Source organism: Procambarus clarkii, chromosome 51 (assembly GCF_040958095.1).
Source record: "Procambarus clarkii isolate CNS0578487 chromosome 51, FALCON_Pclarkii_2.0, whole genome shotgun sequence".
NCBI lineage: Eukaryota > Metazoa > Arthropoda > Malacostraca > Decapoda > Cambaridae > Procambarus > Procambarus clarkii.
Genome location: NC_091200.1, coordinates 2,067,197 through 2,080,519, shown reverse-complemented (window position 1 = coordinate 2,080,519; position 13,323 = coordinate 2,067,197). Strand labels below are relative to the sequence as shown.

General features: G+C 40.1%; 1 protein-coding gene across 11 annotated transcripts in view; it reads left to right on the top strand.

The window, feature by feature from the left end:
- The window catches only part of LOC123774571 (protein AF-10), a 67,105-nt gene that overhangs the window by 35,476 nt on the left and 18,306 nt on the right, over nt 1-13,323 (top strand). For 5 of the 11 annotated variants that reach the window (XM_045768942.2, XM_045768936.2, XM_045768937.2 and 2 more), the window contains 3 exons: nt 3,821-3,994; nt 6,767-6,820; nt 7,086-7,139. In XM_045768942.2, the coding sequence (XP_045624898.1) occupies nt 3,821-3,994; nt 6,767-6,820; nt 7,086-7,139 (282 nt within the window). The remainder of the gene's footprint in view (nt 1-3,820; nt 3,995-6,766; nt 6,821-7,085; nt 7,140-13,323) is intronic. The other 6 variants (XM_045768939.2, XM_069303875.1, XM_069303874.1 and 3 more) reach the window with 2 other exon arrangements.

Here is a 13,323-nt window from a genome sequence, read left to right as displayed (position 1 = left end):
TTATTTATGTTTTTTGAAAAATTTCCTGAATTCTCATAAATTATATGTAACCAGATTTATAAGTTAATGGATCCAGAAATGGCTGGAGGTTCTATATGCCTGGCTTAAACAACAGACTAGTTGGACTTTCAAGTGTTAAGGTAAATGTGTCTAGGACTTAAACTCTAATATAATGAAAAATCAGGTCTTTTGTTACCATGCACATGTTCAATACACATTGTTAGTGTGAGTGCATGTTCAATATAAAGTGTTTGTGTGAGTGCATGTGTTTGCTTTTGATAGTTTCATATGAAATTTATGTTGGTCAACTTTAGGACCAAACACTCCGAATTGGTAAAATTTTCCCCTCTTGTTTTTTTTAAATGGATGATAAGTTACTGTGTACATGTCATATTTAAAACATTATTTTTGGAAAAATAGCTAATTTATGGGTAGAGTTGCCAGGGTATCATAGTTCTAGCATATTAGTAGTCACTGTATTCTACTTTGTGTATGAGAGCTCGGTTGACACTAATTAGCATTGCACCTTCCAGACCATATTTGCCATTAGAAACATGAAAGAAAAGATATGTAGAACAAAGGTGATGGGCATCCCACCTGGCCAGTGCAGCTAAATGTATCATTCTGTACATTTTATTCCCAACCCATTAAAGGTTTCCTTTCACTGGTTTCCAACATTTCACCCAGTTGTTGTTTGCATCGTTAATGGCGTATCTTTTTCTGGGGGGAGCCTCCAGGACTCACCCAGAAAATGGCGTTTCATTACATTCAACGCTGGTTTTATGAATCTTATAAGTTCGTTCAGACTTATTTACTATCTGATATCTTTCCTGGAAGGGCCAAATGGTGATGCCCTGTTGCTAGCTGTTGCTCCACACTTATAAGTCATATCAGCCCTGGAGACTTATAGTCTATCAGAGACCTGGCCTCCTCATTGAGACACAGGAAGTAGAGGGTTTCTACATTCCCCTAACCAAAGAAATGATTCCAGAAATGAAGGGAAGAAAAACTGACACCTGCAATGTTCACAGAAGGTAAACAAAGCAGCAAATGACTGCAAATGTTCCACCCAGTAGTTAGGTCACCCTATCTAGCTCCAGCTGGCAGGTGGCAGCACTATGGGAGGGAGGGAGGGAACTATCAGGGGAAAGTACCAAGCCATTACGCCTATGTAGCTCTGGGAAGGGGTTAGGATAAGGATTTAGGATGGGACGGAGGGAAGGAATGGTGCCCAACCACTTAGACAGTCGGGGATTGAACGCCGACCTGCATGAAGAGTGACTGTCGCTCTGCCATCCAGCCCAAGTGGTTGGGCACTTGAGCACTATGGGAGCTGTTAGCTCCTCATGTTAACAATGATAAGTCCTTCATCTGATGTCAGATACATCTGACCTGCTCCTTAAATGACTGGCCTTTTGGATCCCATTTTCTAAAGAGGTGTTGGTCATCTTTTGGACTCTGTCATCATTGCTGAGGCCTCTCAATTCTGGTATTAATCTAGTTGCAAATCTCTGAACTTTCTCAAGCTTCTGTTTATGCGTCACAAGGTGAGGGTTCCATGCTGGAGCTGCATTTTTAAGTAATGGTCTCACATTCTCACATGGGTACAGTAGAACCTCGAGTGACGACCGCCTCATTCATTCACATTTTGGGTAACGAATGCCCCGATAGCCGACAATTCGTCTCATTAGGTGACCGCTTGTTTGAATAACGTCAACACCACATGGTGGGGTCTGGGGCGGCTTCTTGCACATTCTCTGACGCCTCTGACGATGCAAATACAGTAGATTATTTATCTTTGTGTACAGATGCTATTGATGCTGGGATGTTGCAAGGCATTGACTTTTTGTAGAAAAACGAAATGAACTTTTTTAATGAAAGAACTTATGTCAAAAAGGCTCGTTCGGTGTTTGTCAGGTAGGCTACTCCATGTTAATTCTTATATAAAAAAAAAAAGAAAAAAAATGAAGAATTTTGAAAAACAACAAATGTCAAAAAGGTTCGTTCAGTGTTCGGGAGGTAGGCTGCTCCATGTTTCTTAAATAAAAAATAAAAAAACAGTTGAAACAATTTGAAAAACGGACAAATGCCATAAAGGTTCGTTCAGTGTTTGTCAGGTAGGCTGCTCCATTATTGAGAAATAAATAAATAAATATAAAACAAATGGAGCACATTTGAAACACAGAAAGATTGTCATGATGGAGCAGCCTACCCGACAAACACTGAACAAACAAACCTTTATGGCATTTGTTCATTTTTCAAATTGTTTCAACTTTTTTTTTATTTTTTGTTTTTTGGTTCTTATTTAAGAAACATGGAGCAGCCTACCTGCCGAACACTGAACGAACGTCTTTGACATTTGTTCTGTTTTCATTTTTTTTTTTATCAGAAACATGGAGCAGCCTACCTGGCAAACAGAGAACAAACCTTTTGCTATACGAAAAATGAAAGAAAAATTTTGAACAAATTTGAATAAAGAAAAATGTCATAAAGGTTTGTTCAGTGCATGTAAGGTAGGCTGCTCCATTATTTTAAACATCGAATATCATATTGATGTTTTTCGGTGATAGAACGAATTAATTTGATTTCCATTATTGTCAATGGCGATATTCGTTTTGTATGATGTCCGTTTCACATGACGATCATGGAGCCGGAACGGATTAAATTCGTTATTCGAGGTTCCACTGTACTGTTTGGAATTGAAAGCCTCCTTGTGTAGATTCTTAAATGGTGTTCTAATATTTGCTAGCTTCCCATATGCTTATGATGTTAGTGTTGGGATAATGTGTACTTCCAGATCTTTTCTCTTATAGTTTCTCCTAATTGCCATCCCCCTGTGGTATAGTCAAATACAGGTCTTCTATCTTCCTTACCTGTTTTTATTACTTTACACAAATTTGGATTGAACTCCAGCTGCCATATATCTGCCCTCTCCTGAAGTTTGTTAAGGTCTTCTTGCAGCACCCTACAGTCATTTTCATTTTAGACACTCCACATTAACTTTGCATCGTCTGCAAACATCGACATGTATGAACTCACTTCCTCTGTGAGGTCACATCATTTAAAAACAGCAATGATTGAAAGTGGTTTTCCATAGAGCCCTATGGAACATCACTTTCCACTCCTCTCCATCTTAACATATTCTTTCTGACTATGACCCTTTTGCCTTTTGTCTGCCAAGTACTCCTGTACCCAATCCTGTGCCTTTCCTATTATTCCCGCTTGTTTTGCCATCTTTTGTACAATTTTTTCTTAAGAATTGTATCAAGGGTTTTTTTTGCAGGGGATGAAGAAGCGGTCTTATCCATCCTTCATTCTCGTGTCTAATTTTAGTGACCCTGCCATAGAATTCAATTAAGTTTGTTAAGCATAATTTTCCCTCTTTAAAGTCATTTTGTGTCTATCTACATATATATATGCAGTATATATATACCTGTATATATATATATATATATATATATATATATATTTATTATTTATTTATTTATTTATTTTACACCCACATACATACATACATACATACTTTCTAGAATTTTGCATGGAATGGTGAAAACTAGTAAGATGTGCATGTTCTATAAGATTTCAGAGCCAATCATTGTGTTTTGAATGAGATTTCATTATCTGATTTTATTTGAAGTTTTCTGACAATTCAATTCTAAAACAATGCTTACACCATTCCATCTTTTAGATCATTTATGTAGACAACATTACCATTTGATCCCGTTAATGAAACTGCTGAAGTGTTGTGTGAACACTACAGTTGCTTTGGATGGTGAGGACCGATTTATGCCTTATAATTATTGTCTTATAACTTTTATAGATCTGGCAGTCAGGAACGAGGGCGGAGATCTAAACGAGGCATGGGTAAGCGCGGACGCCCTGGAGGTATACGGGACACTGGTGGGCGAGACTCGGGAGCGTCCTCCCCCGATTCGTTTACCAGCGAGTCGGCACCAGCACCTAAAAGAGGGCGAAAGAAAGCAGACACTAAGGAGTGAGTTTAGCTTTAATTCAGTAATGGTATTAGTTGCTTTGTTTTGTTTCTTGATTACTAGTAGGTTGACCACTGTACTGTGCAGGTAATAAAATATGACTAGCCCTGGGTGTGTAGAAAAAGTTATTCCCCCCAATTTTTTGTTCTTACGGTATTAAAATGCATTCTCTGATCATGGGAAGCTAAAAAATATTTTTAGTGACATACTTTTTCATCCTCTTCTGGAAATTCATCAAACCCCTGTGATGTGATGGTTTCACTACATACAGTAATGACATTTAAGCAGTGTAATCAGGTCTTCATAGGTCATCGTATAATTACCTAAGTGTAGTTACAGGATGAGAACTTCACTCGTGGTGTCCCATATTCTCAGCATTCTTTTTGTCATATAATGCTTTGAAACTACTGACAGTTTTGGCCTCCACCACCTTCTCAATTAACTTGTGAGAAGGTGGTGGAGGTCCCACTGACTACCACTTTGTTTGCGAAAGCGAGTTTTCTTATATTTTTTCGGAAGCTTTGTTAAATTAGTTTTAATATATGACCTCTTGTTCTTGAAGTTCCAGGTCTCAGAAAATCTTGTCTTATCAATTTTATAGATTCCCGCTACTGTTTTGTACGTGGTGATCACATCGCTCCTTTTCTTCTATTCTCTTGTTTTGGCATATTTAGTGCTTCTAACCTTTCCTTGTACCTCTGTTCCGAGGAAAATAGCAACACAGTAGAAATTAGAAGGTAGCTCTATTCTCTGTTCCGAATCTTCAGTTCTGGGAGCCATTTAGTTGCATGTCTTTGCACCTTTTCCAGTTTGTAGATGTGTTTCTTAAGATATGGGCACCATACAACTGCTGCATATTACAGCTTTGGTTTAACAAAGGTCTTGAACAATTTCTTCAGTATTTCACCATCCATGTATTTAAAATCAATTTTGAAATTGGAAAGTGTAGCATTGGCTTCTCACACAGTGTTCTTTGTGGCTCTCTGGTGATAGTTTTCTGTTTAAAACCACCCCTAGATCTCTTTCTCTACCAGAAATTTTTTGAAAGATTTTTTTACATAATTTATAGGTTGTGTGGTCTATGTTCTCATATTCGACATTCCATAACATGACATTTATTCACATTAAATTCCATTTGCCATGTGGTGCTCCATACTTATTTTGTCCAGGTCTTCTTGAAGGGCGTGGCAATCATCTAAGATTCTTATCATCCCTAGTATCTTAGCATCATCAGCAAATATATTCATATAATTCTTTATTCCATCTTTTAGGTCATTTATGTAGACAACATTACCGTTTCAAGAACTGAACCCAGTACTCCACTCGTGACATTTCTCCAGTTCGATACATTGCCTCTGATTACTGCCTTCATTTCCTATCAGAAATATTTTCATCCATGTTAGAAGCCTACCTGTCACTTCTCTAGTATGTTCCAGTTTCCAGATCAACCACTTACGTAGAATTCTGTCAAAAGCTTTTTGCAGAAAATTTCTGAATATCATCCTTAACCTGCAATTTACTTTTGATGAATTTATAGAATAGTGCCTGGTTCTGTTTTACATTTGTCCGCTATCCCTTTCTCAAAATTCCTTTCTGCCTCTCTCCTTACGTCTGTGTAGTTGTTTCGTGCTTCTTTGTATTGCGGGTATGTTTGAGGGTTTGACCTTTTCCTTTGTTGATACCATTCTTGTGTCTTATGGTCTCTGGCCCTCTTGCAATTTCTAAGTTCCCCATAATGTTCTCTCTTGAAATCAGGTTTTCCAATTGCTTCAACTTTCTCATTCTCTTCCAGATTATAATGCATTGGATACTTTGTTCCCAAAAAGACATGGTCACTTTTACCCAAGGGAGGGAGGTAATTAATGTCATATACCTCTTCCTCGTTGCTGGTGAATAACAAATCCAGCATGGAGGGAACATACCCTCCTCTCATCCTCGTAGCTTGTTTAATGTGTTGATATATGAATGTTTCAAGGATGAGGTTCACGAATCTACGGGTCCAAAAGTCCTCTGTTCTAGCAACTCTGTCCTCTGTAGTTTTGTGGTAACTCTGGTATAGACACGTTACGTAGGACACTATAAACTGCTGTATCCAGTGAAACTAAGAGTACTGATTTCTTGTTTGTGTCCTCTTTAATCCATTTGTACTCAAAATTTCCTTCTAGCAGGCTCAGCCACAGGTCAAGTGAGACCTTGGTAACATCAAATGGTTCCTTCTCGACTTAGAACAATGAGGTAGCCATGGTCACAGTGGTCAAGAACAATGAGGTAGCCATGGTCACAGTGGTCACAGCTATAATTCTGCCCCTGACTGTCCACATGACGTACTCTCCCTGCCTGATACTCTCTTTGTCAGCTGCTAGTTGGACTCCTCGCATCTGTTGTTAATTCTTGTCACCACTGTTATGTTTGGGCATGGAGGGATATATTTTTATTTATAGCATGGCAATTTATTTCCAAAACAGACAAGTGATGTCAACGGTATAAGGGGCATGTATATAACACTTATATTCCTTATTGACAATTGTGTATTGGTTCTTCATATTTTGAACCTAACCTAGGTAGTACTTAATCCTCCAAAATATCTTCAGTCCTAACAGGTGGCCCACCCCCGTTCCCCATGATATCACGGGTTAAGTACAGTAGTGCAGTACAGTGGTTAAATACTTAATAGATTATTCTAATGGTGATATAATGTACTGTATTGGGTTTTCTCCATCATTATTCTCATTGTGCTCATCAACACCAACTTTAGCCATGTTTCCCATTTTCAGTGGGTGGGAAGGCACTCGCCAGGAAGCGAAGGAAAAGATCTTTGAAAGAACTGGGTAAAAGATGTTTATAGTGTTTTCTCATTAATAAAGTGCAGTAAATCATATACAGTAGTCTGTATAGACAGGGTATTAACTCTTACAGATCTCATTAGGCCTCTGATGAGAGTTGTGAATCTCGATATGAAATATCTTGAGGGATGTTTTATATCATCCTAATGAAATATTTATCTGTTCTTTCATCTTCATCTTCATTATCATTGTCATCATAGTGATGATTATAATCATCATCAACAACTCTTACCACGTTTCCCATTTTCAGGGGGTGGGAAGGCACTCGGCAGGAAAGGAAGGAAATGTACTATGAGAGAAACTGGTAAACGATGTTTTGTAGTGTTTTTATCATTAATAAAGTACTGCAAATCATATTTTCATTGGGTTATGCTCTTAGGTTCAGGTGGTTTATTTATACCTTATTTTACAATGTGATATGAATTGTTATTCTCCGTGTCAAAGATCTTATGGGAATACTGTACTGTACTTATTTGTTTGTATTCTAGTTGTTATATAAAATATTGTTTTTGGAAGGGCTCCTAAGGTAGCTCCTTGAGCTAACTACTTGGATAGCTCCACCCAATTCAGTTCACTCCAGACCCTTGCAAGTCATTGTAAGCCTATGGTGACTAGAGGCCAAATCCTATCCCGCTGATTCACAGTGGTGTAAGGAGCAAAGTATATTAGATGACCAAGAAAATGCCACCAGCACTCGATTTTAAGTAGGTGGGAAGATTTTCAATCGATTTTATCAATTCCTACATACAAAATAGTAACAGGAATTGATAAAATCGATAGGGAAGATTTCCTGAGACCTGGAACTTTAAGAACAAGAGGTCATAGATTTAAACTAGCTAAACACAGATGCCGAAGAAATATAAGAAAATTCATTTTTGCAAACAGAGTGGTAGACGGTTGGAACAAGTTAGGTGAGAAGGTGGTGGAGGCCAAGACCGTCAGTAGTTTCAAAGCTTTATATGACAAAGAGTGCTGGGAAGATGGGACACCATGAGCGTAGCTCTCATCCTGTAACTACGCTTAGGTAATTACCAGAAAGGTGGATGACTCAAATCATGCAATCAGGAAGGTAAACAAGGCTTGGGAACTAAGACACCAAACACCCGAAACAAACCACCCAATTGTGAAGCAGCAACATACGTATACATACTGTATATTTATATACTCGGGTATTGGAGTTAATACACTGTCGGGTATCGGGTATTGGAGTTAAAGTTTAGATGACTTTCCAATAGTTTTGTACAGTCTATGGTCGAGAGATTGAACTCCATGGAGCCAAGGGGCATGGAGGCCCATGGCTGACCGAGTTCGAATCATTCAGGGGTCACAAGTTTTCTGATGCATGTTGGCTTGGGGACCTTTCAAGCTTGACACACACACATGTATATGTATGTATATTTATGTACTCACCAAGTTGTGCTTGCAGGGGTTGAGCTGCGACTCTTTGGTTCCGCCTCTCAACCGTCAGTCTACTAGTGTACAGATTCTTGAGCTTCTCGAGCTCTATCTTATCTACATTTGAAATTGTGTACCTCGAGGTGTTTTCGGGGCTTAGCAACCCCGCGGCTTGGTCGTCAACCAGGCCTCCTGATTGCTGGACTGGTCAACCAGGCTGATGGACGCGGCTGCTCGCAGCCTGACGTATGAGTAACAGCCTGGTTATTCAGGTATCCTTGGAGGTGTTTATCAAGTTCTCTCTTGAACACTATGAGAGATCGGCCGGTTATGCCCCTTATGTGTAGTGGAAGTGTCTTGGGCCTCTAATGTTGATAGAGTTCTTTCTCAGAGTACCTATTGTACCTCTTCTCTTCAACGGGGTATTCTGCACATCCTGCCATGCCTTCTGGTCTCATGTGATGTTATTTCTGTGTGCAGGTTTGGGACCAGCCCCTCTACTATTTTCCATTTGTAAATTATTATGAATCTCTCCTGCCTGCATTCAAGAGAATACAGATTTAGGCTCCAATAGTTTAAATGCTTTACTGATTGGATTCTAGCAGTAAGGATCTCTGCACGCTCTCCAGGTCAGCAATTTCTCCAGCTTTGAAAGGGGCTGTCATTGTGCAGCAGTATTCTACTCTAGAGAGCACTAGCGTCTTGAAAAGTATCATCGGTATAGCATCTCTAGTGTGAAAGGTTCTTGTTATCCAACCTGTCATTTTTCTTGCAGTTGTGACGGCTACTTTATTGTGTTCCTTGAAGGTAAGGTCTTCCGATATGAGTACACCCAAATCCTTTACATTGCCTTTTCGTTCTATGTTATGATTTGACTGTGTTTTGTACGTGGTCTCTGCTGTTAATATTTTGTTTCCCCGTAGCGCAAAGGATGATATAGTACTATAGATTGTGTCCTTGTCTATGGCCGATATGAGGATGAGAAAAAATACTGGAGCAAGCACAGTACCCAGGGAGACTCAGCTCTTCACGGTTGATGGACCGGATTTTATTTTAACTATTACACATTGGGTTCTATTAGTCAGGAAATTGTAAATCCATCTGCCTATTTTTCCGGTAATTCCTTTTGAACGCATTTTGTGTGCAATAACACCAATAACATTTGTTGAAGGCTTTTGCAAAATCTGTAAATTACATCAGCGTTTTGTTTGTCTTCTATGGCATCTAATGCCATGTCATAGTGGTCCAGCAACTGTGACAGGCAAGAGCGCCCTGTTCTGAAACCATGTTGTCCGGGATTATGGAAATGTTGTGATTCCATGTATTTTGTGATCCTACTTCTGATCACTCTCTCAATTATTTTTATGATGTGTAATGTTAGTGCTATCAGTCTGTAATTCTTTGCCTCTGCCTTATTTCTCCTTTATGGAGTGGTGCTATCTCTGCTGTTTTTAGTATGTCAGGGATAATGCCAGTATCTAGGCTTTGTCTCCAAAGAATGTGAAGGGCCTGTGATAGTGTTTTTTTACAGTTCTTGATGAATATAAAGTTCCAAGAATCAGGGCTTGGTGCAGAGTGCATTGGCATACTGTTTATGGCTTCAAAATCAAGTGAAGATAGGGTGACATCTGATATATGATTTGACGTTGGTATCATATCCATGAAAAATTCTTTTGGGTTATCAATCTTTAGTGGCTCGCTGAAAACAGTCGTACTGCTTCCTCAGTATCTCGCTCATTTCTTTGTTGTCATCGGCGAAAGTTCCATCTTTCTTTAGAAGGGGCCCGATATTAGATGTGATTTTTTTATCTTGATCATAGGAGAAAAAATATTTCGGCTTTCTCTCTACTGTATTTTACTGATAGCCTTTTGCTCTCTTTGCCTCTCCTGGGTTTTGTATGATTCTTGTAGCTTTAGTTTAATTGTTTCAATTTCTCTACCTAACCTTCTTTGCCGTTCTTAAGATAAGGTGCAGCTCTCAAGTTGTTCCGCGATTCGTTTTGTTCGCCTATAAAGGAAATGATGTTCCCGTTCCAATCTGCATCTTTTCCTCTTTTTTTTTTCTGAGGGGTATGCGGTTTGAGCATATTTCCAGTACTACTGAGCTTATTTTTTCCAGGCACTGGTTCATGTTTGCATTTTCAAGCTGTTCTTCCCAGCTTATTCCTCTGAATTCTTGGTTTATTTGCTCCCAGTTTATCTGTTTATTATTGAAGTTGAATTTGCTGAAATCTCCTCTACCAGGAATTGAGACTGGTTTTGAAGGTCTATTCCCATGCTTGTCAGAACTTCAATTAAGTTGTGATCTGAGTAACAGTTATTTGTAATCATTGTGTTCCTGATCAATTCATCATTATTTTTTAAAATGAGGTCCAGCGTGTTCTTCCTAGTTCTACTATTTGCTGATTTAAGGCAATCCTGTCGCACATCCGTAGCAGGTCATTTGCATGTGCCTGTTCATTTAAGCTACTTCCCGGAATTCTCTCTGATATAACTATTAGCTAGGGTCTTCCATTTCAGGTGCCGTAGATTGAAGTCCCCAAGCAGGATGATGTTTGGGGCTGGATTTGTGAGGTTTTCTAAGCAGTGTTCTATTTTCATTAGTTGGTCTTTTAAACTGCTGGTGATTTGCCTCTGGTGACTTATATACAAGGGCAATAACTACATATAAGATCTCTATTTTGATTATCAACACTTCCACCATTTCATTTGTGGTGTTTAGCAGCTCAGGTGTATGTGGTGTATGGGTTAACATTGACTGACAAGGGACAGGCATGGATTAAATTGGGTGGAGCTATCCAGGTAGGTAGGTAGCTTGAGGAGCCATCATAAAAAGGTGTTTCATTACATTCAGTTCTGTTTCTTTTTGGTTTTCTTCGTCATCATCATTTTCATCGACAACAACCTTACCATATTTCTGATTTTCAGTGTGTGAGCTGGCACTTGCCAAGAAAGGAAGGAAAAGTACTGAGGGAGAATTGTGTAAAAGATGTTTCTAGTTTTTTTATCATTGATTTAGTTTAGCAAATTATATGTTCACATGCTTATGTTCTTTCAGATATAGGTTTCTATGATGTGAATTGTCACTCATAGTCCAAGCTCATTTGAAATGTACAGTTGGTTCCGAATATTTTCATTCCCTTGATCTGACACTTATAGGCAATTGCTGGTGTAGTGACGTTAGTAATGTGGTAGCCAGTTGGGTGATCCCGGGACCTGCAGGTTCGAACCCTGGTGAGATTGTAAAGTGTATAATGATTTACAGTTTGGGTACTATTTAGCTTTCATACTTGTGGAATCGGCAGGAACTATGCATGTGCTAGGATTTAATGAAAACTTTCCCCAAATGGCATCACGAGTGTTGCCAGGAGTTGGTTGGTCATGGAACTTGTGTGGTGGCATGCGAGGTCTGCGAGCAATCAACACAGGCAATTACTGATGTAATTGCAGGCCGAAAAAGCAAAGCTCAACCCCCGCAAAACACAACTAGGTGAATACACACACACACACACACACACACACACACACACACAAGTGTGTGTAGCACACCTGCCACTCCTGCAGCACACACACACTGCATTTTCTTGGATTGTCGGAAAGCCTTTGACACAGTACCGCATAAGAGGCTGGTATATAAGCTGGAGAGACAGGCAGGTGTAGCTGGTAAGGTGCTCCAGTGGATAAGGGAGTACCTAAGCAATAGGAAGCAGAGAGTTACGGTGAGGGGTGAGACCTCCGATTGGCGTGAAGTCACCAGTGGAGTCCCACAGGGCTCTGTACTCGGTCCTATCTTGTTTCTAATATATGTAAATGATCTCCCGGAGGGTATAGATTCATTTCTCTCAATGTTTGCGGACGATGCCAAAATTATGAGAAGGATTAAGACAGAAGAGGACTGTTTGAGGCTTCAAGAAGACCTAGACAAACTGCAGAAATGGTCAAACAAGTGGTTGTTAGAGTTTAACCCAACCAAATGTAATATAATGAAGATAGGTGTAGGGAGCAGGAGGCCAAATACGAGGTATCATCTGGGAGAGGAAATTCTTCAGGAGTCAGAGAAAGAAACGACTTGGGAGTTGATATCACGCCAGACCTGTCTCCTGCAGCACATATCAAGAGGATAACATCAGGGCATATGCCAGGCTGGCCAACATACGAACGGCATTCAGAAATTTGTGTAAAGAATCATTCAGAACTTTGTATACCACATATGTCAGGCCAAACCTGGAGTATGCAGCCCCAGCATGGAGTCCATATCTAGTCAAGGATAAGACTAAACTGGAAAAGGTTCAAATATTTGCCACCAGACTAGTACCCGAGCTGAGAGGTATGAGCTACGAGGAGAGACTACGGGAATTAAACCTCACTTCGCTGGAAGACAGAAGAGTTAGGGGGGACATGATCACATTCAAGATTCTCAAGGGAATTGATAGGGTAGATAAAGACAGGCTATTTAACACAAGGGGCACACACACAAGGGGACACAGGTGGAAATCAAGCGCCCAAATGAGCCACAGAGATATTAGAAGGAACTTTTTTAGTGTCAGAGTGGTTGACAAATGGAATGCATTAGGAAGTGATGTGGTGGAGGCTGACTCCATACACAGTTTCAAGTGTAGATATGATAGAACCCAATAGGCTCGGGAATCTGTACACCTGTTGATTGACGGTTGAGAGGCGGGATCAAAGAGCCAGAGCTCAACCCCTGCAAGCACAACTAGGTGAGTACACACACACACCCACCCACCCACCCACCCACCCACCCACCCACCCTCCCCCAGGAAGCAGCCTGTAACATCTGTCTAACTCCCAGGTACCTATTTACTGCTAGGTAACAGGGGCATCAGGGTGAAAGAAACTGCCCATTTGTCTCTGCTGGTGTCGGAAATCGAACCCGGGCCACAGGATTACGAGTCCTGCGCACTGTCCACTTTGCTACCCTACCCCCCAGTGTCTGCGGGGGGGGGGTCTGTGGCTGGGTGTGTGTGTGATACACTCCTAATACCCAGTGGCCTCAAGTCCTAAATGATCCACAAAAAACATGATTTGCATAAGAACATGCCGTGTTTACTCTGTTGGTAGGGTGGGGCCTT